The sequence below is a fragment of the Zingiber officinale genome, chromosome 9B (assembly GCF_018446385.1).
Source record: "Zingiber officinale cultivar Zhangliang chromosome 9B, Zo_v1.1, whole genome shotgun sequence".
NCBI lineage: Eukaryota > Viridiplantae > Streptophyta > Magnoliopsida > Zingiberales > Zingiberaceae > Zingiber > Zingiber officinale.
The window spans coordinates 17,925,265-17,953,054 of NC_056003.1; the positions used below are offsets into that span (position 1 = coordinate 17,925,265).

At 35.9% G+C, this 27,790-nt stretch overlaps 1 protein-coding gene across 1 annotated transcript; it reads right to left on the reverse strand.

Moving 5' to 3' along the window:
• On the reverse strand, window positions 1–27,790 carry LOC122024322 (7-hydroxymethyl chlorophyll a reductase, chloroplastic-like). The gene is made up of 19 exons (XM_042582927.1): window positions 27,570–27,790; window positions 27,388–27,496; window positions 27,197–27,281; window positions 26,120–26,228; window positions 25,374–25,458; window positions 25,226–25,267; window positions 25,004–25,082; window positions 24,511–24,562; window positions 24,349–24,411; window positions 24,045–24,142; window positions 23,833–23,868; window positions 23,701–23,762; window positions 9,547–9,574; window positions 1,133–1,212; window positions 862–931; window positions 703–760; window positions 498–559; window positions 325–419; window positions 1–244 (listed from the first exon to the last, which is right to left on the reverse strand). The coding sequence occupies exons 1-19, from the start codon at window positions 27,652–27,654 to the stop codon at window positions 154–156; spliced, it is 1,389 nt and encodes a 462-aa protein (XP_042438861.1). The 5' UTR covers window positions 27,655–27,790; the 3' UTR covers window positions 1–153.

A 27,790-nucleotide genomic window follows, 5' to 3' on the forward strand; every position in this document is an offset into this window, starting at 1 on the left:
TGAACAAACAAAAACTCAACTAGACATTAATCCATAAATATTATCAGTCTTTCAGAAATAAAATTAGAAAAAAAAACCTGTACAGGATCTTCATTATGCTTTAAAACCTAATCACTATGGGCCACAACAGGTGATCATAACTCCAAACACAGGTCAATCCCCAGAAAGCATAAGATCAATACTTGCATCTTCATTATAGTTTTCTACAATTTTCTTTGCATACGAGGGGATGTGCCTTTCAGCTCTGCAAGAATTGAAGTAATGGTATATCAAGGATTTCCTTATCATTACATTCTATCAAATGATAGTCATGAGGATTCTTACCTTTGTTTCCCCCATAATCGATGCACATACAAGTAATTCCTTATTGTGTGGTAATCCAACGAATAGCGAGCAAACTCCAAACCTTTGGGGCCGATCTGAATTACAACAAATGCATGTATCATCTTCATCTTGAACATAATAGGGTCAGCATGTGTAAAGTATGGTATACTCACCAGATTAAGCAGGAAAGCAATGATATTCCCGACAAACTTAGGAGCTGGTTGAGGACCCTTGCCTGAAAGTGTCAAAATTGAGATGGATGGTAAGTCTCTCAATCAGGTTCTACTATACATCTGAAATATGGATGCAAGTGACATTACATAGTTCATAGTTAAGCACAAGGCATGATGCACAACATCACATGGACCAATAACTTACCATTTTTTGCTTTATCATCGGCCTTCACAGTCTCCATGACAAATGGTTTTCGATAACCCTGAAAATAGTTATTCATGAATGATAAAGAACTATCAGCATGAATTTTTATGGATGCGTGGGATAATTATCCTTATATTCGGAAAGAGCCATCTGACATACACTCGTGGTAGTTGGAGTGATCTCTAAAAGCTTCTCAACGAGTTCTAGCATCTCCCTCCCTTTCTCATTCCTGACACACGGAAACACCAACCAGCTTGTAAGAGATATTTGTCTAGGAACTACTTAACATAAAGCTTGTTCTGAAACTTTCAGCTTCTATTAGCAGACGACTCCAAAAGGAATTACAAGAGAAAATAAGTTAATTATATGTGCATTTTAAGGATTAAGAATGCTGCAATTCATGTAATGTGCACGGGAATTTTCACATTACCTAACAGTGATATATTGTGGATGCTCAGTCATGCTTACCCCAGAGTATTTTGGAACACCCATATAGCCCACAACTAAGTCCTGCAGTGTTCAACAAATTGTGAGAAATGGTAAATTTAATGTCCCAGTTTTCTTGGCAATAGCTGAAAGATATATCAGATATCACTGCATCTTACTGGTACTTGCATAAAACGCAAGTGCACAGAAATAATTCCTCTTAGGAAAACTTAAGTCATTACAACAACAACAACAACTAAGTCTTATCCCACTAGATGAGATCGGCTATATGAATCATTTTACGCGATTGAGCTTTGTTTCCTACTATATCATCATCTATACTTAAATAAATTTTATCTTGTTTTATTGTTGCTAACCAAGTTTTTTTTTATCTTCCTCTTCCTCGTTTGATATGTGTGTTTGTCTCTCACATCGTCTAACTGGAGTATTTATTGATCGTCTAAGTACATGGCCGTACCATCTTAAACGTACTTCTTGAAGTTTTCCCTCAATTTATACAACTCCGACTTTCTCTCTAATTCTCTTATTTTTTATTTTGTCCATCCTTGTATGTCCACACATCCACCTTAATATCCTCATCTCTGTAACTCTCATCTTCTGCTCATGTGCTCGAGTCATAGCCCAACATTACGGTCACATAAAGCGCTCGATGCTCTCCTCTATTTTAATCATCCCGCTTGTACTCTATGTAAAACATCTCTTTTAATCCCTCCATCGTTTTGCAAAAATGATCCTAAATATTTACAGCTCTCAGTTTCGAGCAACTGGTCATCTCCTATCTTAACAATTATCTCATTATATTTAATATTGCTAAACTTAAATTTCATATATTTTATCTTTATTCTAAAGTCTAAAACCTTTCCCTTCTATTATTTTCCGTCAAAATGCTAATTTAGCATTTACTTCTTCACGTGTTTCATCTACCAAAATAATATCATCTATAAACAACATGTACCAAGGTTCTGTGTCTTGAATGTGTGTACTGAGTTCGTTCATAATTAGTGTAAAAATATAGGGACTTAGAACTGATCCTTGATGTAACCCTATCTTTATTGGAAATGTTTCAGTTACTCCACTTGAAGTCTTTACTCTGGTTGTTATATCCTCGTATATATCCTTAATTAGTTCAATATATGTTACACTGACACCTCTCATTTTTAGAATTCTCTATATAATTTCTCTTGGGACTCTATTATAAGTTTTTTCTAAGTCATTGAATATCATGTTTTTACTCCCAATATTTTTCAATTAATTGTCCAAGAAAATGTTTAACTTCTATTGTCGACCTTCCAGGCATGAACCATAATTAATTTTCAGTCACCGCGTGATCTCCTTAAATTTTTTTATTATTTTTTCCCAAAGTTTTATGATATGACTCATTAGTTTAATACCCTGTAGTTTGCACAATTTTGTACGTCTCCCTTATTTCTATATAAGAGAACTAGAGTACTTACCTTCCATTGATCAGATATTTTTTTTCATTTTCTTTGATAAAAAAAGGATAGCCTGGTGCACGAAGCTCCCGCTATACGGGGTCCCGGGAAGGATCTATTTACATAGCCTTACCCTGCTTTTTACAAGAGGTTGTTTCTAGGATTCTAACCCATGACCTTTTGGTCACAAAGCAACAACTTTATCGTTGCGCCAAGGCTCCCCTTCAAATTATATCTTTGATGCCATATCAAAATTGAAAATTATATTAACTAAAAGAAATATCAAATACATGGGATGCTAACTCCTTTTATCTTCAGAAAACACTGGAAATTCTAGTAGATTTTTTCTAAACTTCTAAACAGACTTATAAAAAAAATAACTTCTATGCAAACTATCTTACTATCACCTCTCATAATATATAGAATATTTCTGCTTATGCATAACTTATCTCTAAAAGTTATAACCAAATTTTAAAAGAGCTGATCTATCTTTAAAAACTATGATAAACTTTTAACAACTCTTAAAAACTAAAAGTATATAAAATTAAATTCTATTTTAAAAGAAATTCTAACGATTCCTAATGTTTAACCTGCAGCACTTAATCAAGTCGAGCAATTATAATATTAGCTAGTCAAAGAAATTGAGACTAAACATTTGAAGGAACCTTGAACAACCATTCATTGAGTTAAGCTCCATATGACTTGAACCTACATTAGCCAACACTAGCGTGAAATATTCTACATGGTTATTGTTGGAAGCAGTTCGAAGATGGAACTTTGTTTTGAGCGTGAATCACTTTCCTTAAGGAAATTTTGCCCCCACTATGTTGCTGTCGGGTTTTAGCGACAAATTTCCTTCAGGATATTCAAAACAATGTAGAATCTATAGACAACAATTCTATAGATTCCCCCAAGACAATTTAGAGAATGAAAAGTGATTACAGAGAAGATGTTAAAAGGATGTATATATAGTGAACAATGTAACCTTTGGGAAAGGTTGTGGAGACACCTATTCATGAATGGGCACGTTAACTGTCACATCTGTTTCACCAAGAAAAATTCAAAATTAAATTAATTCCGAATTTTATATCTGTGCCCACGTGCCCAAGTGCCCATCTTTGACATATATATAAATATGCTCCACTTGGTTACAAGGTCACCAATTAAATATAATATACTTGATGTACATCCTTTAATAAGCCTATCAAACATCTTCATTCTTTTCAATGTGGGACTAAACATATATCACTAACTATTTCAACAATCCCCCACTTAGTGATATTTGTAATCAACTGCAAAGTTATATGTATCGAGCATGTGTTTTTCAACTTAAACCTGCTATTAGTATAAATATTTCAAAATCTCATCGAAATATATGGTAGTAATGAACTTAAACCATAATTTCGATATGATAAGATTGGAAATATTATACACATAGAACTTTTAATTTCTCTAATATGTCCACCATGAGCTTTAACACCATATTATGGTCTTGTGCTACCCTGGATTCACAAACACTTACAAAAGTTTTATTTTCAAACCTTTGATAGAAGCAGCACCACTTCTTGTGTTCTCATAGGTGAAGACCTTTAAATCTCGTTTGAGATTTCTTGTTTATGACCAACATACATCTTCATTAAGAATACTTTATATTCAACCTCTTTTTCATAAGTACTTCATTGATTCTAGTACTTGCTATATGTCACTAATAATTTGTTGTTACCTGTTAAACCTTTAAGATTGCTGTGCAATAAGAAAGGTAAGGTTCCCATTATTACTGGCAAATCAGAATGGTTTTAGACCCATTGCACTTGTAGTGCTTTTTATCATATCTCTCGAGAGTCCTTTTGTTAATGGGTCGGCTAGGTTCTTACTAGACTTAACATAGACAACTGTTATAATACCATCAGAAATTAGTTGTCTAATATATTCATGTCTCAGGGCAATATGTCTTGATTTACCATTGTAAATCTTGCTAAATGCTCTAGACATAGTTGCTTGACTATCACAGTGCAAAGAAATTGCTGGCATTGGTTGTGGCCACAACTCTATGTCTGTCAACATGTTTCTCAGCCATTCAGCTTCTTTACCTGCGGCTGCCAAAGCAATGAATTCTGATTCCATTGTAGAATGAGTAATGCACGTCTGTTTCTTGGAAGCCCATGAAATAACTCCTCCACCCAAAGTGAAAATCCAACCAGACGTCGATTTATTATCAGTGATACTAGTTATCCAACTAGCATCTGTATAACCTTTTAGCACCGATGGGAACTTATTATAGAACAAGGAATGAGATTTGGTTTTCTTCAAATATCCAAGAACTCTTCCAATTCTCTCCAATGTTCGGTGCTAGGATTATGTGTATACCTTGCAAGTTTGCAAATGGAAAAGACAATGTCGGGTCTTGTACAATGCATGACATACATTAAACTGCCAATAGCACTTGCATAGTCTAATTGACTAATTGATCTACCCGAATTATCTACCAATTTATTCGAAACATCAAATGGGGTGTTGGCGTCTTTTATTCCTAGATGAGTGAACTTAGAAAGAATTTTATCTATATAGTGAGATTGACTCAGAGCAAAACCCCCACTATGTTTCATCACTTTTATCCCTAAAATTGTATCAACTTCTCCTAAATCTTTCATCTTAAACTGAGAAGATAAATAAGATTTAGTTTCATTTACTCCTTGCATATTTGTTCCTATAATTAACATATCATCAACATAAAGACATATAATTATACCAGCAATTTTTGTGAACTTAGAATAGATACATTTGTCTGTTCCATTATGTCTAAAGCCATGTGATAAAATCACTTTGTCGAATTTTTCATGCCACTGTTTAGGGGCTTGCTTCAGTCCATACAAGGATTTAACCAATTTGCAGACTTTCTTTTCATGACCAGGAAGTTCAAAACCTTCTGGTTGTTCTATGTAAATTTCTTCATCAAGTTTACCATTTAAAAATGTTGTCTTTACGTCCATTTGATGAATATATAAATTGTAGATTGATGCTAAAGCAAACAAAACTCTTATTGAAGTACTTCTTGCTACAGGAGCATATGTGTCAAAGTAATCAACACCTTCCTTTTGCCTAAAGCTTTGGCTGTAAGCCTTGCCTTGAAGGTTTGTAGAGAACCATCAGTGTTGTATTTTCTCCTAAACACCCATTTACAACCAATAGGTTTTAATTTAGAAGGTGGATCAACTAACACCCATGTTCCATTTGCTAGAAGAGAATCCATTTCATCGTTTAGTGCTTCCTTCTAGAAACTGGAATCTCTTGAAGTCATTGCTTCCCTATATGTTTTTGGATCATCTTCTAAATGCAAAACAATAGGTATTTTACCCAACACCTCATCTCTACTTCCTTCGACCAAAAACATTAATGATTGTGAATTTATAAAATCAGTACCAAAATATTTTCTTTTCTTGCTCTCTGACTCCTTGGTTCATTAGGAGGTTCTACTGATTTTCGTTTCTTAGTTGAACCAGAATTCATAGTAGTGCTTTGTGTTGTATTTTCAGGGATTTCTTCATTTGATTGTGGATCACCTTTTGAATCTTTTAGAAAACTTGTTTCTAAAAATTCAACATCTCTAGATTTTATAATAGTATTAGAATCTGCATCCGACAGCGTGTATGCTTTTGAATTTTCAGCATATCCCACAAAAATACTCTTAAGAGCTCTAGGTCCTAACTTGGTCCTCTTAGGATCAGGAACTCTATAATAAGCTATACACCCCCACACTTTCAAATAACTTAGATTTGACTTCCTTCCTTTCCATACTTCATATGGAGAAGTTTTAGTTTTCTTTGACGGAATTCGATTGTGTACATAACAGGCTATTAGTAATGTCTCTCCCCATAGATTTGTTGGTAGTTTAGCATGCATAAGCATAGCATTGATCATATCTACCAGTGTTCTATTTTTTCTTTCAGCCAAACCATTCTGTTGTGGGGTGTAGGGTGCACTAGTTTGGTGGATTATGCCATTATCTTCACAAAAAATTGAAAATTCAATTGGAAAATATTCACCAACTCGATCACTTCGCAGGATCTTAATTTTCTTTTCCAATTGATTCTCAACCAAAACCTTAAAGTTCTTAAACATATCAAATGCTTGATCTTTTGTTGTCATTAAATAAACTTGCGTGAATCTAGAATGATCATCTATAAAAGTAATAAAATATCTTTTTCCACCTCTAGTTAAGTGACCATTTAATTCACATATATCAAAATGTATTAGTTCAAGCAATTCGGTTGTCCTTTCATTTTTTGGAAAAGGTTTTCTAGTCATTTTCACTTGTATGCAAATCTCACATTTTTCAGATTTTTCATTTGGACATGAAATTAAACCATGCTTTGACATAAATTTAATTGAACTAAAATTAACATGAGATAAGCGAGCATGCCATAAATTAAATTGAGACACAATCATATAAGCAGAATTATTATCTTTATTGATACTTAATTTAAACATTCCATCACAAGAGTATCCTTGTCCTACAAATACACCATTCTTAGAAATTATAAGTTTCTCTGCTTCTATAACAGCCTTCAGTCCCCTCTTGCATAACAAACTTGCAGAAATCAGATTCTTCCTTACATCAGGAACGTGCAATACATTCATCAAGATCATCTTCTTTCCAGAAGTAAATTGCATCTCAATGGTTTCTTTTCCAAGCACTATGGCTGTATCATGATTTCCCATCAAGACTTTTTCCTCCTTTGCCGCAAGTTCATAATTTTTGAATAAATTTCTTTCATTGCAAACATGAACTGAAGCGTCGGAGTCATACCACCAATCAGCAGATTTTTCATTTGTTGCCATGTTGCATTCAGTTATCATGCCGATTTTAAGATCAACAATCATAGCAACGATATCAGGACTTGGTGGACGTTAAAAAACACTCACAGTTTTTTGTCCAACATTTCCCTCCACCTCTAGTCTCTTGAAAAATCTGCATTCATTTTTGTAGTGGCCTACAAAAGTAATAAGTCTTGGTTTTCTTTTTGTTAGCAAAGGTTTCAGGCGAAGTTTCAGCAAACTTTCTTTTCTTTCCAAAATATTTTGTTTTCTTAGACTCAATGTTATTAACCTTAGAACCAGACTCATAAGCAAATTTATTTTCATGAATTCGAGTTTCTTCCTCAATTCGAATATGCTTTATGAGTTGATCTATGGTGAAATCCTCATAAGTGTGTAACAATTTCTTTCTGTAGCCATTCCAAGTGGTTGGCAATTTTGCAATTACAGTAGCCACTTGCAATGGATCAGATACTTCTATTTTCAGATCCTTAAGTCTAGAAACTAGGACAAGTAGTTCATCGACTTGATCCATGACAGACTTATTATCAATCATACGAAATTAAAAAAACTTCATGCTTAGAAATCTGTCCGTACCTTGTTTTTCAAATGTGTAATTGTTCTCTAAGGCATTCTAGATTTCTTGTGGAGATTTGATTGAACGGAAGAGATTATATAATCTATCAGTTAAGGCATTCAGGATGTATCCTCTGCATCGAACTTCATCCTCTTCCCGTTTCTTTCGAGTTGTTTTGATCTCATTAGTATCCTTATCAGTTGGTGCAGGAATCATAGGGCGGATCATGCAACAGTCGATATGCGACGCCCAATTCAATGAGGAGGAAGAACAATTTGTCCTTCCAGCGAGTGAAGTTCGTCCCATCGAAACGGTCCAATTTGCATGCATCAAAAACAAACTTTCAACCAGTGGCTTCCATTGTAAAAATGGATCGAAAATTTCCTTAAGAACGTTGGAAGCAGTCCGAAGATGGAACTTTGTTTTGAGCGTGAATCACTTTCCTTAAGGAAATTTTGCCCCCACTATGTTGCTGCCGGGTTTTAGCGACAAATTCCCTCCAGGATACTCAAAACAATGTAGAATCTACAGCAATTCTATAGATTCCCCCCAAGACAATTTAGAGAATGAAAAGTGATTATAGAGAAGATGTTAAAAGGATGTATATATAGTGAACAATGCAATCTTTGGGAAAGGTTGTGGAGACACCTATTCATGAATGGGCACGTTAACTGTCACATCTGTTCACAAAGAAAAATTCAAAATTAAATTAATTCCGAATTTTATATCTATGCCCACGTGCCCAAGTGTCCATCTTTGACATATATATAAATATGCTCCACTTGGTTACCAAGGTCACCAATTAAATACAACATACTTGATACACATCCTTTAATAAGACTATCAAACATCTTCATTCTTTTCAATGTGGGACTAAACATATATCACTAACTATTTCAACAGTTATTTCTATTTTTATATATGTGATTAATAAGTATGTCAAGTGTCAACTCGAAGTGTGGATGTTGGAGTGTTGGTGTCTGAGTATTGTTATAATTATGAAGAGTGCCAGTATCAAAGGCTTGGACTGATTAACCCATTTGTATCTATGCTTGATCTGAACCAACACCTATGATACAACAATGGTTATAGAAAATACAATAACAAGTATGCAACAGCAACTTTTTCTAGCATACATAGAAGAATCTTTGCACAAGGATTAACTAATGAGGTGCCTCTCAACAAAGATGGGAATCTAGGAAGCAGGCTAAATGAGTACCCTTAAAATATTAATGCTTGACTATTCCTAATAAGGGTTGTATGAAATGACACGAGCAATTAGCTAGTATCAATGGAGCCAGAAGCAATTTATAAATAAAGCCCTGAAAGGAAGCTGATGACATAGTCATTCCATGCAGCACCCAAACAGCAAGAGTCACAGAACAATTACAGAAAAAATACCTTCCAATGATTTTGTTGGCATCCTCATAACAGATGAGGATATGATTAAGCAGTCAAATTAACACACTAACAAAATTGTTTCTGAGTTTTCACATGAACAGCCATTTCAGCAATTCAAATTCAAAAATCAACAATAAAAAGACATTTCCAATCCAGAAATACAAGACTTACTGCTAATGCGTTCGTGTAATCAAAGCAGCTGCAAGGCAAACAAACCAACAATTAGAATACTATTTATACCAAACCCTTAAAATCAAAATGTAGGTTATGGATTGTTATGTGCTTTGAGCAACAAGCCTCAAAATGAAATCATTCATCAATAGCTTACATGGTCAAGCAAATCACGCATAGGAGATAGCCAACTACTTGGAGCATTAGAAGAATAAAGAATTCTTGATTAAGAATACATAATTGAGGACATGACAAGAATTTCAATGGAAATTGTTATCTAGACGGACTGTACTACTGTTCTCACTTACACGATCATGAAAGCTGGTTTTGAGTAGTATTTGCTTTTACATAAAAACCAACCTTCTAGTGCAAAAGGTGATTCGCTTGTCCCTAGTGCTTCGGTCAGTCCGTCCCCAGGTCAACGCGGAAGAGGTAAATCATGGATGGTTAATAGCTTTCGGCGGTTGAATAGCGCATGGGGGAGGGTAGACACCCGACTACTAGTCGGGATTTGACCTCAGACCTCATGGTGGTAACACCACCATGCGCTAGCCAATTGTCTGTCCCAAGGGGACAAACTTTCATTGTCAAGAATGGAAACCAACCTTCTAATAAGATAAAGCAAAGGGTAGTCAGAGCTGAAGAACATAATTAGAACATATGTTAATTTCAAATTTTTTTTTGAGATATATGAGTTTCACATACCCGAGTTTAATGATGAAAATGAAGCAATTATAGTGCAATTATTATTTTTCAAATATTGGTTTCTTTTCTCTTATCTTTCTTTATTAAAACACGATAAATCATTATTGAGCTTTTATTTATAGCAAAAACACTATATAACTCTTTTTAATTTTGTGCATCCATCATGTATCATATATTATGTTTACATGGATGAATGAGTTAATTTTATTAATAAGTTCCATTATATGAGTTTTTCTTTTTTAGTTTATGTTTTTAAATTTTTTAGGTCATTTATTTAGTCACCAAAAGGTAACTATTTAACATTCTTCCAATGACCTAAAAATTGGATAAAACTAACACTTAAGATGTAATTATGATGCATTATAAACTGAAATGTCAAAAATTCATACTCCTAAAACATTATAATTAGTCCAATATGACAAACGTTAAATGTTGGTAATATTCATCGTTCCATATACCACAAGCACTAGTGTCTTATCATATTATACCCTATAAATGACACAATTTTATAATGATTCTTCTAAGCAATTCATGTTATAATACATTAATGTTTACATCATATCTACAAACTAAAAATGGCACATAAAAAAGACAAGTGATTTCAAAGTGTAAACTTTATTGGTGCAATTATGCTAATGTGATTGACATGTGGTTTTGATTTTGATGTTTAGACACTTTAAGTTTGAAAGATAATTATTGATCTCGTGTGTACGCCAAGTGTGGAGGTGCAGGAAACGTAACTTGTGTAGTGGTGCAACAAATGGAAGCCCAAGTAGATCAACAAAGATCAAATACTTAGCATGTGAAAAATGTTAGTACCTCAAGGTAGTTTTGATATGATCAACCAAGTCAGGCTAGGTCCTGTTGGTATTTAACCTCTGTGTCTAAGTGTGTAGGAACTTAGGAGCACAGGAAGTCGAGTGAAAGATACAACTAGCAAAAAGGATGACATGAGAGAGAGTCGATGGGTTCGGTGCGTCCGAGCGACGAGGTGTTGCGGAAGAGTACGCTGGCGGACGAGAAGGAGGCGCGCGGTATTTCCAAGGGACGAGAAGCCGAAGCGGAAGACTTCTCGAAGGACGAAAAATTGGTTCGGGTGAGCCCTATTCCGGATGGTCGAAATCACCCAACTAAGTGGAACCTGAGCGGAAGACCTGGACCAATGCGAGCGGAACCAGAGCGGAAGACCGGGACAGAAAATCAACAGGAAGTTGACTTTCTTGGTCCAGGCGCCTGGATTAGGAACTTCATCCAAATGCGACGTGGTGCGTTTTGTTGCGACGAGGATAAAAGTTTATCCCCTCTAGGCACCTGGAACCCTTCTAGGCGCCCCGACAGGGCTATAAATACAACTCTAGTCTTAGTAGCTCAGAACAACACTTGTAATTGATTTCAATTGATTTTAGCTTTATAGTTGTGAGATTTGACTACTGTAAGAGGCTTCTTCGCCCAGAGGAGATTTTAGTGAGCTTTCAACTTCCTTGGATTAGCAATTCCCTGATTGCAAACCAAGTAACTCTTATTGTGCCTCATCTTTCTTTAATTAACTTTTTAATCCTTTTATGCAAGTGTGAGTTTAATTAAGCCTATAAAGTTCGAGAAAGATTCAATTTTTTATTGTGCAGGCTATTCACCCCCTCTAGCCGAGGGACCTACAATTGGTATAAGAACCCAACAACTTCAAGAGGACTAACCGCCGAACAAAGTACAAGAGATGGTCGGACCGAGCATTAACCCACCAAAGTTCGAGGGGGAATTTACGAACTGGAAGAAAAAGATGGTGGTATTCTTTAAGATAAATTTTGATCTACTATTAATCATGAAATTTGATTTTGTAGCACCAGAGGGCAAAGAAGAATACTAATGGACAAAGGAGCAAGCCATCTTCATGGCAAACGGCAAAGTAGAGTTCTATCTGCTTAGCGTCTTACCACCTCAAGAAGTCAACCGGATTAGAGCCTACGAGTCAGCAAAGGAGCTATAGAAGAAATTCCTGGAACTACACGAAGGGACCTCGGAGGCAAAACTCGTGAAACGAGATCTGATCAGGAACTAGATCAGCAACATCAAATTAGAGGAAGGTGAAATCGTTGCACACCTTCACTCAAGAATAAAGGAACTCATCACCGGACTCACGAATCTTGAAAAAAAGGTAACCAACTGAGATTTTCTAAAGTATGCGCTTAACGTATTTCCTAGGACTACTGAATGTGTATCATTAGTAGATGCTTATTATATTTCTAAGGATCTAAAAGTAAGTACTTTAGAAGAGTTATTTTCAACTTTTGAAGTTTATGAAACAAGATGCGTAGATTTGAAGAAGGCACCTAAGCACAACATTGCCTTAAAGGTAAAAATGGACGAATCAAATTCTGGATCTTCTCTCAATGATGACCAAACGACGTTCATGGTAAGAAAATTTAAAAAATTATTTAAAACTAATAAATTTAATCAAGTGCAGGATAATAGAAGGAAAAGAAAGATAAGATGCTACCACTGCAATGAAGAAGGGCACGTGAAAGACAACTACCCTAAATTGAAAAGCAAGGACAAGAACAAGGACAAGGAGAAGAATAAGAAGCCAGCTCAGACCAAGTATAATCTAAAGGTGACGTGAGACGAAACATTGTCTGAGTCAGAAATCGAGGTCATCGCTAGACTTGCATTAGTGACAAGTCACCAGGAAGATGAAGACGAAGCAAGCTCATCCTCAATGAGCATCGACAAGGTAAGTCAGGGGGAGTTTCAGATCACAGGATCGACAAAGTAAGTCAGGTACGGTCCCTACCTTCTGATAAGTTATTTTCTCTTTATAAAAATGCTGTAAAAAAGTTTCTTGCAAATTAGAAATAGAAAATAAAAAATTATTAAAAGTGTTAAGAGAAAACCGTGTATTAGACACCACGGAGTTATTGACTTATATAGAGAAGGATATACAACATAATTACAATAATACCCCTAGTTATTATATTACAATATTCTAACACTACCCCTTAAACTAGAGAATATAGATCATATGTACCTAGCTTGTTACATATGTAGTCAATTCGAAAACCTCTCAGTGACTTAGTGAATATATCTGCTAGTTGATCATGTGAGTTGACAAAATTAGTAGATATTTCTCCTGATATGACTTTCTCTCTAACAAAGTGACAGTCAACTTCAATATGCTTTGCCCTCTCATGAAAAACTGGGTTCGAGATAATATGCATGGCAGCCTGGTTGTCACATATAAGTGACATTTGTGTAACCTCCCCAAACCTGAGTTCCTGAAGCAACCGTTTTAGCCATATAAGCTCTTGACTAGTTATGGCCATAGCCCGATACTCTGCCTCTACACTAGATCTTGCCACAACATTCTGCTTTTTGTTTTTCCAAGAAACAAGGTTACCTCCGATAAATATACAAAACCCAAAAATAGGCCTTCTATCAGTGGGAGATCCTGCCCAATCTGTATCAGAGTACCCTATGACTCGAGTATGTCCTTTGTCTGCATACAAGACTCTTTCCTGGTGCACCTCTGATATATCGAATAATGCGAGTTATAGCATCCCAATGTTCTTTGCATGGAGAGTTGAGAAACTGACTTACTACACTTACCGCAAATGAGATATCCGGACGAGTAACAGTAAGGAAACTCCCTACTAAGCGCCTGTACCGTTCAGGATCTGGAAGAGGCTCCCCCTGATTTAGTAGGAGCTTGATATTAGGATCCATAGAGCTGTCGACTGTCTTTGAGTTTAAAATTTCTGTTTCTTCCATAATACCCATTGAATACTTCCTTTGGGATATGACGATCCCCTATTTAGACTATGCTACTTCTATCGTCAAGAAATATTTGAGTTTGTCGAAATCCTTTGTTTGGAAATGTTTAAAAAGATGTTGTTTAACCTGTGAAATCCCAAGATGATCACTACTTGTGATGACAATATCATCAGCATAAACCACTACATAGATGCAACCAGTAGATGAGTGGCGGTAAAAAACAGAATGGTCAACCTCGCTCTGAGTCATGCCAAACTGTTGAATTACTGCACTGTGGCAGCAGCAGTTGTTGCTTGCGGCTGGCCGGTGTGAAAGAGGGTAGCAGCCTGACTCTTCGACAACGTCGAAGCTCCTTGGCGACGACCCACAACAGCCGCCGTAGCCCCTCTGGGATGGGGAGGGAAGGCAGAGGGCGGCGCAGCATCGACGGCGTTAGGAAGAGGAAGGCGTAGCGTCAACGGAGACAGGCACGACGTCGGGCGAGCTGAATCGCGAGGGGGAAAAGAGAGAGGCGGCGGAAACTAGGGCAATATGAAGTTAGGGTTTTCTTTTAACTTGACTCTGATACCATGTTAAGAGAAAACCGTGTATTAGACACCACGGAGTTATTGACTTATATAGAAAAGGATATACAACATACTTACAATAATACCCCTAGTTATTATGTTACAATATTCTAACAAAAAGAAAATAATGAGTTAAAAGGAACTCTAGTAACGGTTTGTCGATTAGAGGATTTTGACAAACTAAAATTAGAAAATGAAAATTTAAAGGAACAAATACAAAATTTGGAAAATTTTGTATGTTCCACTTACATTTCTTCAAAATTTAGAAATAATTCAGGACTTAAGTGACATCTTAGAAATCACATGGGCCAAATTTAAAAAATATCATAGAAATATATCCCAAAGAAATTTTTAATTAACCCAATAGATAGGAACTTATATTGGGTTCCAAAAACATGTTTAGATTAAATTGTTATGTTTTAAAGTTAGACCTAGGGTTTTCAGAAAGAAAATTAAATGTTTATTTCTTTAAAAGACTTTGTCTAGTAGTGGTTGTTGTTCCAATAACCAAGAAGGTCTAGTGCCTCGCCACAGCCTGAAGCCAATTACTGAAATGAATATTTAATTGACTAACTGTTAAGCATGTAATTACAAATGATCTAATGCTTTCAAACAAATTGTTTGTCAAACTTTCTGTTAGAAATTATTTATAAGTTAATTTTTTAGCTCAACAAAAATTTTACAATATTTTCTGTTAATTTTTTTTTGCAAAGTTGTTTTCAAACTTTATTTTTCTATGAAAAATTATCATCTTTCTGGATTTTTTTTAAAATTTTATATCTATTCAACCCTTAGTAAAAAATTTTTAAAATTCATTATAAGATTCCAGATTTTTCAAAATTTTTTTAATTTTCTGGAAAATAGTGTTTCCCTTAAACTTTGTTTTAGGCTTATTTTTTAAAGGATTTACAAGTACTCCATTTTTAATGTGATCAAAAGGGGAGAAGTGAAGATTAAGTCTAGGAAGAGGGTATCATTAATTTTTGCACATTATTATTTACAAAATTTACCTTGTTATTATTAGTTTATGTTTTTTTTTCCTAACTTGGGTTGTTCATATCAAAAAGGGGGAGATTATTAGTACCCCAAGGTATTTTTAATGTGATCAACCAAGTCAAGTTAGGCCCTGTTGGTATTTAACCTCCGTGTCTAAGTGCGTAGAAACTTAGGAGTACAGGAAGTTGAGCGAAAGACACAGCTAGCGAGAAGGACAGCACGGGAGAGAGCCGACGGGCTCGGTGCGTCTGAGGGACGGGGCGTTGCGGAAGAGTATACTGGCGGACGAGAAGGAGGCGCGCAACATTTCCAAAGGACGAGAAGCCGGAGCGGAAGACTGCTCGAAGGCTGAAAAATGGGTTCAGAAGAGCTCTATTCTGGATGGCCGAAATCACCCAAGCAAGTGGAACTGGAACGGAAGACCCGGACCAATGCGAGCGGAACCGGAGCGGAAGATCGGGATCGAAAGTGAACAGGAAGTTGACTTTCTTGTTTCGGGAGCCGGGAACCCTTCCAGGCGCCCGAACTAAGAACTTCATCCAAACGCGACGTGGCGCGTTCCGTTGCGACGACGATAAAAGTTTATCCCCTTCCAAGCGCTTGAAACTCTTCTAGGCGCTCCGACCAGGGCTATAAATACAACCCCGGTCCTAGTAGCTCATAACAACACTTGTAATTGATTCCAATTGATTTGAGCTTTATAGTTGTGAGATTTGACTGTTGTAGGAGATTTTAGTGAGCTTTCAACTTCCTTGGATTAGCAATCCCCTGATTGTAAACCAAGTAACTCTTATTGTGCCTCATCTTTCTTTAATTAGGTTTTTAATCCTTTTATGTAAGTGCTAGTTTAATCAAGTTTGTAAAGTTCGAGAAATGTTCGATTTTTTATTGTGCAGACTATTCACCCCTCTCTAGCCGGTCGCCAAGAGACCTACAGAAAACACTTGGCATACAAAAAGCGCAAGTCAAAGACAAGATTAAGTTATAATTGGTCAAGGAGACTAAATGCTAGGCATATGAAGTCTAGGCAGATGAAGTCCGGGAAGCAAGGTGTTTCTAGGCATGAAAGATGAATAAACTTTTTGGCATGATAAAGTCCTTAGGGCATAGAGAATCTCTTGTCATGAATATAAACTCCATGAGGAAGAGTTTTAGTATACATGTGATTCAGGACAAAAGGAATTAGAGTTAGGTGTAAATTCAATCTTAGAAGTGACTAGAGTCAAACTACCAATCGACAAATTTGAGAAAACAATCAATTGGTATGTCAGTCAACTCAACTGAGGAGTCTACTTAGGACTAAAAAAAACTCCTAAGATATTTTTGTTCGACTAGAAAGTTGACCAGTCAATCAACTGCTAAGCCATCAGTTGACAGGTTACAGAACTAGTTGATTGATGGTGTAACAAGCCAAAAGCAAGATGATGGTCAAGATACTTACACCTACAAGCTAAGTAGTTGATTAATGGACACAATTAGTCAATTGATGTGACCATTGGCTATCAAATCAACTAATCAACCAACTAATGATGAAGAAGAAGTCGGTTGATTAACAAAAAATGTTTTTTTAAAAAAAATAGAATTCAAACTTAAAGTTGTGGCTATATATATATGGACTTAAGAAGGAAAGGACCTAATCATGTATACCATGTATCATAAGGTTTAAATTGTAATTTTACCTTGATAATAATAAACATCATGATACATTCTTTTTTGATGAAATATACAATTTAGACTTTATAATTGGATAACAAAATCCTCTCAGGTTCACAAATATAACTCAATTAAGGAAACACAGTTTGAAAATCTTATAAATCAAATTTACTCAATTTAGGGTTGGTTTATAACTTATGCTCCATAAATGCTCATTAATGTTAAGCAATTAGGAGCCTAAATGTAGAGCAATGTGTTGCTGCGGGAAGCATCCGACGATCGAACTTGGGTTTTGATTATGTTAAAGGGTCCAAAATTAAGTCGTCTTGTGGTCTAACGAGTTTGAATGAAATTGCAGGAAAAGTCCTAGCTGCGGTTAGGCAGGTGGAAAATCCTAGGGGATGGTAATCCTAGGTCCTAAGGGGTGGTAACCCTAAGCGAAAAGTCTTGGCGAGACAAAGACTTCGGGCAAAAATCCTAGAGTCGGGGACTCTAGGTAGAAATCCTAGTGTCGCGAACCGGATGGAAGTCTGAGCGGGTCGTGGAGCGGACGTCCAGCATGAAGACTAGAAGCTTCGGACGCTGAACAAAATTCCAGTTGGTCTGGAGGATCAATTTGGCAACAGATAACTTCTCCTGAGAGGAGTAGGTGAGGACGTGTTCCTTGAAGAGGGAACAGTAGACGTCGAATCGACCTAGAGTTTCGACGAAACTCAAAGTCAGAACCGGACAGTTAGAGGCTGTCAAACTTCAGTTTATATATATATTGTTTTATGTCTGGACTAACTTTATTTTGCAGAAAATAAGGGGTTGGAAAAAGCTAGTCCGGGCGCCCCGAGCTGGTCCGGGCACCCGGAGTCGGTCCAGGTGCTCGGAACTCAAAAGTTATCGCCAAGCTGATGTGGCGCGCGTGGAGTGGCCGACCAACGTGGTCCAGGTGCTCGGAGGGGTTCCGAGCACCCGGAATAGCCTATAAAAGCAGCTTCGACCAGGAGCTTCAGAAAAATACAACGAACGACTTTCGCTTCTTCGAGCTGCTGAGAAAACGCTTCCACAACGTCCGAAAGCTCCGACGGCGATTCTTCTAGAGATTTCTTCATACGAAGTTGTCAGTATTGTTTATTTACAAGTTACTTGTACTACAATTGTAATCATTTTGTAATGTTTCGGATTGATTAGTGATTGCCCATCGAAAGTACTCTTACGTGCGAACCTTGAGTAGGAGTCGCCACAGGTTTCGAACCAAGTAAAATCTTGGACTTGTTAGCATTGCTGTGTTTTCTTTTCTTTCGTTATTCCGCTGTGTATTTACTCGAAACGAACGAATTAGCCACGAACGCTATTCACCCCCCCTCTAGCGCTTTTTCGATCCTACAATTGGTACAAGGCGGGGTTGCTCTGAATCAGTACAACTACAGTACGAGCATTCTTATTCATCGCTTTTTCGTCCGTTTTTTATTAAAACCTTACGTCTTTCGTTTTTTCCCTCCAAAATTATTTTTAAAAAATTCATTTCTATCTTTTCACTATTAGTCGGTATTAGCGAAATATCATATTTTCAAAAATTTGTAATAACATTTTTAAAAATATTTTTATTAATATTTTATTATTTTGTTTCGAAATTAGTAAATTACTATTTTTATTTTTCTCCCGCACTACTAATCCAAGACCAAGTCTTGGAACATTTGTTATTGTATTGTTTGTGTGCGAGGTTCTTAATCAATGGCCTACCAAGAAGGCTACAACACAGCTCGTTCGCCTCTTTTTTCCGGTGAAAACTTCGGCTATTGGAAGGGCAGAATGGAGTACTACCTGAAGACAGAGGTAGAGATGTGGATCATCATTCAAACGGGCTTCTCCCTACCAGTCAACAGCACCGGAGCACTTGCCCCTTGCGACAAATGGGATGCACCAACTCGCAAGAAAATTGAAGCCAATGCAAAAGCAACACAAACTCTTCAATGCGGTCTAACCAAAGAAGAGCTGAACTGGATTGGTCCCTTCAACAGTGCAAAGGAGTTGTGGGAAAAATTGATTGAGCTGCATAAGGGCACCTCCGATACTAAGGTAAGTAAAAGGGATTTAATTTTAAATAAATTATATAATGTAAAAATGCAGGAAGGTGAGTCAGCGAGCCAGCTACATGCTCGCATACAAGACCTTCTCAACGGCCTCCACGCAATCGGTCAAAAGGTGGAGAACCGTGACGTCATAAGGTATGCACTGAACGCTTTTCCAAGGAATCCATTGTGAGCATCAATGGTAGATACTTACAAGGTATCCAAGGATCTCTCGACAATAAGATTAGATGAATTGTTTTTAGAATTTGAATTGCACGAACAAACTAATGCACGACCGATCGAAAAAGGTATAGCTCTAATTGCAGGAACAAGCAAAACGCGGGAACCAAAAGTAAAGAGCAGAATTGAACCCGAGTCCGAAGATGAATCAGACTCAGAAGATGATGAGATTATCGCCGAGCTCGAAAAATTGGTACGAAAAATGTGCAAAAAGAAGAAGGTCACTCAATCGAACACGAAGGCCAAGTCTGGGGTTACTTGCTACGGCTGCAACCAGAAGGAACACTATAAACCTAATTGTCCAAATCAGAAGCAAGGAAAAGGAAGTCGTTATAGGCAATGTGGGACGAGCCATCGGAAAGGTCAGACGAAAAAGAACATAAGCAAGCAAGCTACCTTGCTCTACCAGTCCAAGCGTACGTTGCCGAAACCGAGTCCGAGTCTGATATCGAGAGCGAATCGGAAACCAAGTCCGAGAGAAGCCACGGATCCGTATCCATTTCCGAAGGGCCTAATCACATAGTAAGCTCTTTAATTTCTAGTTCTAACGTAGATGATTTACAAAATTTAATTTCATATTTATTAAAGAAATTGGTCAAATCCAAAGTCCAGGTCAAGTCACTACAAAAGGAGGTAACAATCCTTAAGGAGGAGACTAACCTAAGTTCTTTGACTGAGCAAGTTCATGAAGAAAATTCCAATTTGAAAACTCAAGTAAAAGAACTCAAGGACTCATTGGAATGGTTCACTTTGGGTTTCAAGAATCTTGATCTGATTCTTGGAAAACAAAGAGTCGTATACAGCTGAACTGGGCTTGGATACAAGGTCAAACAAAGATTTAGATCCTACTTATCATTAGTAAATCGATCAAATAGAAACTTAGTCTAAGCATGAGTCCCCAGTGTAACTTGATTAATCAAGTTGGACTTGGTCAATATTGGATCCCAAATGATCAGATTCATTACCTTGATAGACCTTATCAAGACTATGATTCAGGAGGAGCTAATAAAAAGATCATTTTTATCATAAAATAGATTTGTTTGATGCTTGCTTTACTGCTTTTATTATACATGCTTAGACTAGGCTAGATAAGGACCTATGCGTGATTCACACTTGACTACCTAGGATTTTCAGAAAGGAAATTAAATATTCAATTTCTTTGAAAGACTTTGTCTAAAAGTGATGGATGATCCTATACCCAAGAAGGCCTAGTGTCTCGCCACAGCCTTCAAGCCAATCATTGAAATAAATATTTAATTGATTAACCGTAAAACCTTAGTCTAACTCAATTGTAAATCAATCCTTAGATTGGAGAATTTAAATTGAAGATTAAATTAACCATCTCATAAAACTATTAAGTCTCCTGATTGAAAATCTAGAAAAAGGGTGAGATGGATCTAGGTTTAAAATATAAAGTAGTTAACCAAACCCAAATTAATTAAAATTAATTCAATTAAGTTAACTTAATTAATTTCAAAATCTTAATTAATCTTAATTGCAATTTCTAATTAATTTCAAAATCTTAATCTTAATTTCAAAATATTGTTTAATTAATTTTAAAATCTTATTTAAAATCATAATGAATTTCAAAAATCTTGATTATTTGATTACTATAATTTTAATTATTTTCATATCATAATTAATCTTAAAAGGATAATCAATTCCAATTAATTCTTAATCAAAGTAAATTATATTCAAATCAAAATTATTTTTAAATATTTTCTTAAAAAGTTTTAAAATTTAATTACCCAAATATAAATGTTTTCAAATTCAAACCTAATTTTGAAACTTAAATATTTTTTCAACATTTTGAAATCCTCAAATTCAAACTTAATAATTTTTAAAATCCAAATTTAACTTAAATTATTTTTGAAATATACTTCAATATTTTAAATATTTTTTAAAGTTAAATCAACTTAACTCCGTCTCACACACACTTATATGTTGAACATGTTTGATAACATAGAATGAGTGAGATGGAAAATCAGGAAAATAAATAATAATCTTTATGTTTTTGATTTACATACTTGGACTCTAGGATTCCCAAACCAAAATTACTTAATTAAATTTTTTTAGCATTAATTAAGGGGGAGTGAAAGAGGAAGTGAAATTTTAAAACTATTTTTGAAAAGAAAAACAAATTATTTTTTTTTGAAGACAAAAGCTAAGTACATGATAAAGTATTTAAAAAAAATAAAAAATCTTTTATTAGCTATGTTTTTAATATTTTTAAAAGCTAAATGTTTATCAAAATCTTTTTAAAGCTAAGCTTTTATGAAATTTTTTTTAGCTAAGTACTTAACTAAGCTTTTATGAAAATCCTTTTTAAGCTAAGTTTTTAAAGTTTTTATCACAATATTTTTAAAAGCTAAAGTATTTTTATCAAAAGCTTTTTAAGCTATGTACTTAACTAAGTTTTTATCAAATTTTGTTATAAAAGGTTAAGTTTAGCTAAGTCTTTAATTGAAAAGAAAAAAAAAAAGGCTAAGTACTTAACTTAGATTTTATCAAAATTTTAAACTAAGCTTTAATCAAATTTTTTTTTTAAGCTAAGTACTTTTAACTAAGCCTTGTTCAAAGCCTTTATTCTTATCAGCTTCTTTTGAAGCATTTCTAAATTAGCTAAATGTGTTTCAAAGCACTTATTTTCAAAAACTAAGTTTTTTTAAGACTCACTTTCAAATACTTAAAAATTAGCTAAGTTTTTAAATGCTACCTTTCAGGGGGAGTTTAAAGTTAAATAGAATATATATTTTCTATCTTTACATGTAAAACAATCTTCTCTCTAGTTAGTATTATTTTTGATTTATGTCAAAGGGGAGAGAAAAGTCAAAGTTACGAATTTAAACATAAAGTTAAGAATTTAAACATAACTTTTATGAATGGGGAACATAAGAGAGTTTTTTACAAATTATTGTATTTATGCTCATGCTTTCCTTTATTTATTGTTATGTTTTACTTAACTTTGAACCGTGTTGTCATAATCAAAAAGGGGGAGATTATTGGTGCGGAAAGCATCCGACGATCGAACCTGGGTTTTGATTATGTTAAAGGGTCCAAAGTTAAGTTGTCTTGTGGTTTAACGAGTTTGAATGAGATTGCAGGAAAAGTCCCAAGTAGACGAAGGCTTCGGGCAAAAATCCTAGAGTTGGGGACTCTAGGTTGAAATCCTGGTGTCGCGAACTGGATGAAAGTTTGGGCGGGTCGTGGAGCGGACGTCCAGCATGAAGATGGGAAGCATCGAACGTTGAGCAAAAGTCCGATTGGTCTAGAGGATCAATCTGGCAACAAGTAACTTCTCCTGAGAGGAGTAGGTGAGGATGTGTTCCCTGAAGAGGGAACAGTAAGCGTCGGTTCGACCAAAGTTTCGACGAAACTCAAAGTCAGAACCGAACAGTCAGAGGCTGCCAAACTTTAGTTTATAAATATTGTTTTATGCCTGGACTAACTTTATTTTGCAGAAAATAAGGGGCTGGAAAAAGCTGGTCCGGACGCCTGGAAGGGATCCGGGCGACCCGAGCTGGTCCGGGCGCTCGGAGTCGGTCCAGGCGCCCGAAACTCAAAAGTAATCGCCAAGCTGATGTGGCGCGCGCGGAGTGACCGAGCCACGTGGTCTAAGCGCCCAGAGGGGTTCTGGGCGTCCGGAACAGCCTATAAAAGCAGCTTCGAACAAGAGCTTTAGAAAAACACAACGAACAACTTTCGCTTCTTCGAGCTACTCAGAAAACACTTCCACGACGCCCGAGTGCTTCAACGACGATTCTTCTAGAGATTTCCTCATACGAAGTTGTCGATATTATTTTATTTAAAAGTTACTTGTACTACAACTGCAATCATTTTGTATTGTTTCGGATTGATTAGTGATTGTCCATTGAGAATACTCTTACATGCGGGTCTTAGAGTAGGAATCGTCAGGCTCCGAACCAAGTAAAATCTTGGAATTGTTAGCATTGCTGTGTTTTCTTTTCTTTTGTTATTCCGCTGTGTATTTACTCGAAACGAACAAATTAGCCACGAGCGCTATTCATCCCCCCCCTTTTTCAATCCTACACAATGTGCCAGACATATGTGAGAGTCCAGAAACTCAAATCCTAGCAAAATACAAGGATAATAGCTGATCAAACAGAAGAGTAGCATTGCTGATGCCTAAATGGAAAGAAATGAAATACCTGTAGCAGGATGGTGCAATAACATCAACTAGTTCATTTGCTGGCAGGGAGAAGTAAGGAACCTGTTTTCAAGGGGAAAACAGTCAGTGATCTATATAGCAAAGGAAGGTTTATCACCCAAGAGAAATTTACCTCCTCAATGTGGCCATCTATATGCTTTAGATGAACCTGTAAGAATACTTGGTTATTTAATACACAATGGTGTAATCTAATATTCAAAGCTTTGTCTGTTCATAATTGACAAAAGAATTAATCTAATGCAAGAAAGATGAGTCTTTTCCTATTATTACATAAAACAATGAAGTGAAGTTTATATATGATTGCTGTGAATAACAAAACAAAACCTTGTAATCTTGCATGAATTCATAATGCAAGACTGTATCCGGGTCACTGCTAGCTGCCTTCAAGAACTTCTCTAGGCCATCCCGAGTTCCATTGTCAACTATAATCAAAAGGTCAAGAAAATCATTATTTTACATTGCACATACTTTTACAATTTTTTCCCCCCCAAAATATAACTGATCTTTTAACTGGAAAAAGATAGGTCAGTCTCTAGTAATTCAGAAGCATTTGTTCTATATTTTAACTAAAATTTCACACAACATGAAATAAAAATAGAACCCGAAACTGTATGAAATTGACAAATACCACAATTGGTGCCGAGAACATAAAGCTTGTCCAGGTTAAGATATTTCTCAACAGATCTTAATGCTGCATTAAGAAATCAATCTGCATCTCAATAGTGATCAGTTATCACAAAGCACAGATTATAAGGACTACACAAAGACTGATCAGGAACAAGTTATATACCTTGCACTTGGCAACCAACTCCACAGAAAAGAAGGCGTTTCACTCCTGCAGCCTGATAAAAGAGAAGTACAAAACTTGCTAAAACTAGTTTATCAAATGTTATCAATAGAATCTGCTAGATTATACATTATTATAAGTTCCCAGGTCTGAAACCAAACATGTATTGTGCATCAAAGAAGAATCAACAGATATTTGCTAAGAAGATACATAATATTTGAAAGTAAGATGATTTTAAAGATAGGTAGTATATGAAATTTCAGTAATGATGACAGAAAAACATCATCAATCATTTATGTAGTATAATAAAAATTATTGCGTTTCAAAGGGAAATTGATTTTTACTGTGCTAGTGAAAATCCTACAAGGGCTCATTCTGAACTATTGGTTTATTGCATTTAGCAAAATGTATCCGAAATCAGTGAGGCTAATTAAGAAAGGATGAAATGTAAGATAATTAAATAGAACATATTTAAAGAAAGAGAAAATCATAATACCTCTACAAGGGCAAGGGTGTTGAGGTTAGGAGATAATGTCGGCTTTACACCTTTTGCTGCATAAACTTCTTCCGGGGTCCTAACCAAAACAAGATCCACTAATCAGGAACAACAGTTATCTCTTGAAGATTGCACATCAGTTGAACATCTTTAACCATGCAAATGATCATACAAATAAATGTGAACCATAGGAGATTTGACTGCATGTGATAAAACTCAGACCTAGCTAAAATTGGCCTTGGAGAAAGCCTGTCATCTGGATCACTGCAGAATTTGAAGCAGGTTTATTTGTCAGTAATTAGAAACATCTTAATGAATGGTTGAACAAGCTAACAATTTGTCTCGAGTAAAGAGTAATTTGACATACAACCTTTGCACACATATTACAGCATCTACCATATTTGCTTTAAGCATTTCTACAGCAATTGTTGTTACAATCCCAGTCCATTGCGCTCCTAAAGATAAAACATGGTACAGATGAACAGTAGTGATTTCATTAAATTAATCCAAGGATAGTAATATCCTCTATTGCGAAGGAAATAGAGTAAGTAAAATAACATCTTCAAAACAGTGAATCATTCATCAGAAGCAAATATAATTGTATTTGCATATAATGAGTTACCCAGATAATGTATTGTTCATATTACTTGCATGCAACCCCTAATAATAATCTCAGAAACCAATTACATTTGGAAAAAAATCTGAAAGGCTCCCTAAACTCCTACTAAAGATAATAAGGAAATGTGTCACCTGAAGCAGAGGGAAGACTAATACAATCCAGTTGGGAAATAATCAGAAATTCAACTGAGAACAGCCTTTCGCCGTTAGTAAAAATAGAAGTCATTAGACATCTTGTAAGGCATCTCCGTGCTTGGACTGGAACTATAATTGTGGTTTTAGGATACCGAAGCTACAATATATTTCCATGCAGGGTTTAAAATTTCGAACGTGCCAAAATGTCAGTTTATGACTGCAACAATAGGATTTCGATACTGTATCATGATGTGTTGATATGGTTTTAGTATTTTTTTAAAATATAAATATATTAATTATTTTTTTAATTATTATTTGAGTTCTCTTTACCTTCAAATAGAAATTATGAAGATAGATCAGTACCTTCTACAGGTTTTATCTTCTTAGCATACAACAGTTGCTGATGAACCCCAAAATACATATCATCCGATTCTGCGGTTCTCCCTCTTCCATGTACTATTGGTTCTAGAACCTGGAGAAGAAATATTTTTGTTGTATATTAAGAACATTATCACTAAAATCATGAATATTTGGTCACCTGTTCAAGTTACTCACTGATATACATTGAAATATTTTTTCAAACATTCTCATGATTTCAATATATTGAGATATCAAGCTTTAAAAAAGTAACATGACACTGTTGTTATAAGTCAAGGATAGCAATAACAACAACAACAATAACAAAAACAAAAAAATCTATGCTTCATTTGAAGAATAGAATATCAACAAAAATCCAACATTAGGAATCAAGTATTAAATAACATGACGCCACTGTTACAAGACAAGGATAGAAAAATAAATTAAAAATAAAAAGAAGAAAGAAGGAAAAGCTATGCTCCAATTGAAGATTAATATATCAGCTGAAATCCATCATTTTCAAGGTTACTACTCCATTAGCCCATTCTAAAGCCAAAACCACATATCAACTTACTGAAACAGTGTTATTTTCGTTGTCTGAAATGCACTCAAAACTCAGAAGAACAGTAGAAATAAGTAACGCACGGGATGACCAAATGTAGTGAACAAACCATAGAATCCAGAGGAATCCACAGAAAATAACCATAGAATCCAGAGAAATCCACAGAAAATACCTCACTAACAATTAACGCCGACAAGTTATCGAAAAGGGTAAACACAGAAAGTAGCAAGCCAAAATATGAAATGGTACCAACAAACGCAGAAGCAAAAGAAATTGAAACCAGTTACAACACCTGGCAAGACTGGCACAGATTGTTCATTTATGCGTTATCTCAGTAAACATATAAAATTCAAAATCTTATGCAAAAATTAGAAGATGAAAAGGTCGTAAGTGATTATATTATTTTTTTAAAAAAAACGTAACTGGCTATTCCCGACTAGCTATGCCCCGTAGTGAATTTAGAACAAATAAACAATGTTCAGTAAAAAAAACACATTCGACGGAAAATCTGGGCGGATCACCTCGATCCGGGACATGCCATCGCCTAAGAAAGCGCAGGCATCCTTCACGTGGGCAATGTAGTAGGTATCGCAGAGCCCGCAACGACTGTCCAAACCGACATCAATGGCGTGCATAAACCGATCAATGAAGGATAACAAAGAAGGAGATAAAAAAAGGGAAATGAAGAAAAAAAACTAGAGGGATGCATTACCTGCAGTGATCCTTTGCGGGGTATACGCCGCCAGGACGGATGGGCTTGGATCGCTTCCGCCAGTCGTCCTTCGACTTCGAGGAAGGATTAGACTTGGAGGTTTCCTTATCTGAACCGAAGATTGATCAGAAAAAGAATCGTGGTAAAGAATTGAAAAAATGAAAAGAAAGAAGGGATGCTACCTGCCGGTGAGGAAGAGGAGCAAGTGATGGGGAAAGGAAGGGCGAAGGAGGAAGAGCAAAAAGACGCCATGGACAAAGCGGCCATAGATGACGGCGTCAGCGAGGGAGGGGAGGAGGAGGAGACAAACAGAAAGGCAGCTCTACCCGTCTGCTACTACGGCGTTATCTTGTCCGGTGAGTGAACGAGCTGCTGCAGCGTGTGGCTGGAAAAGAGTCGGCGA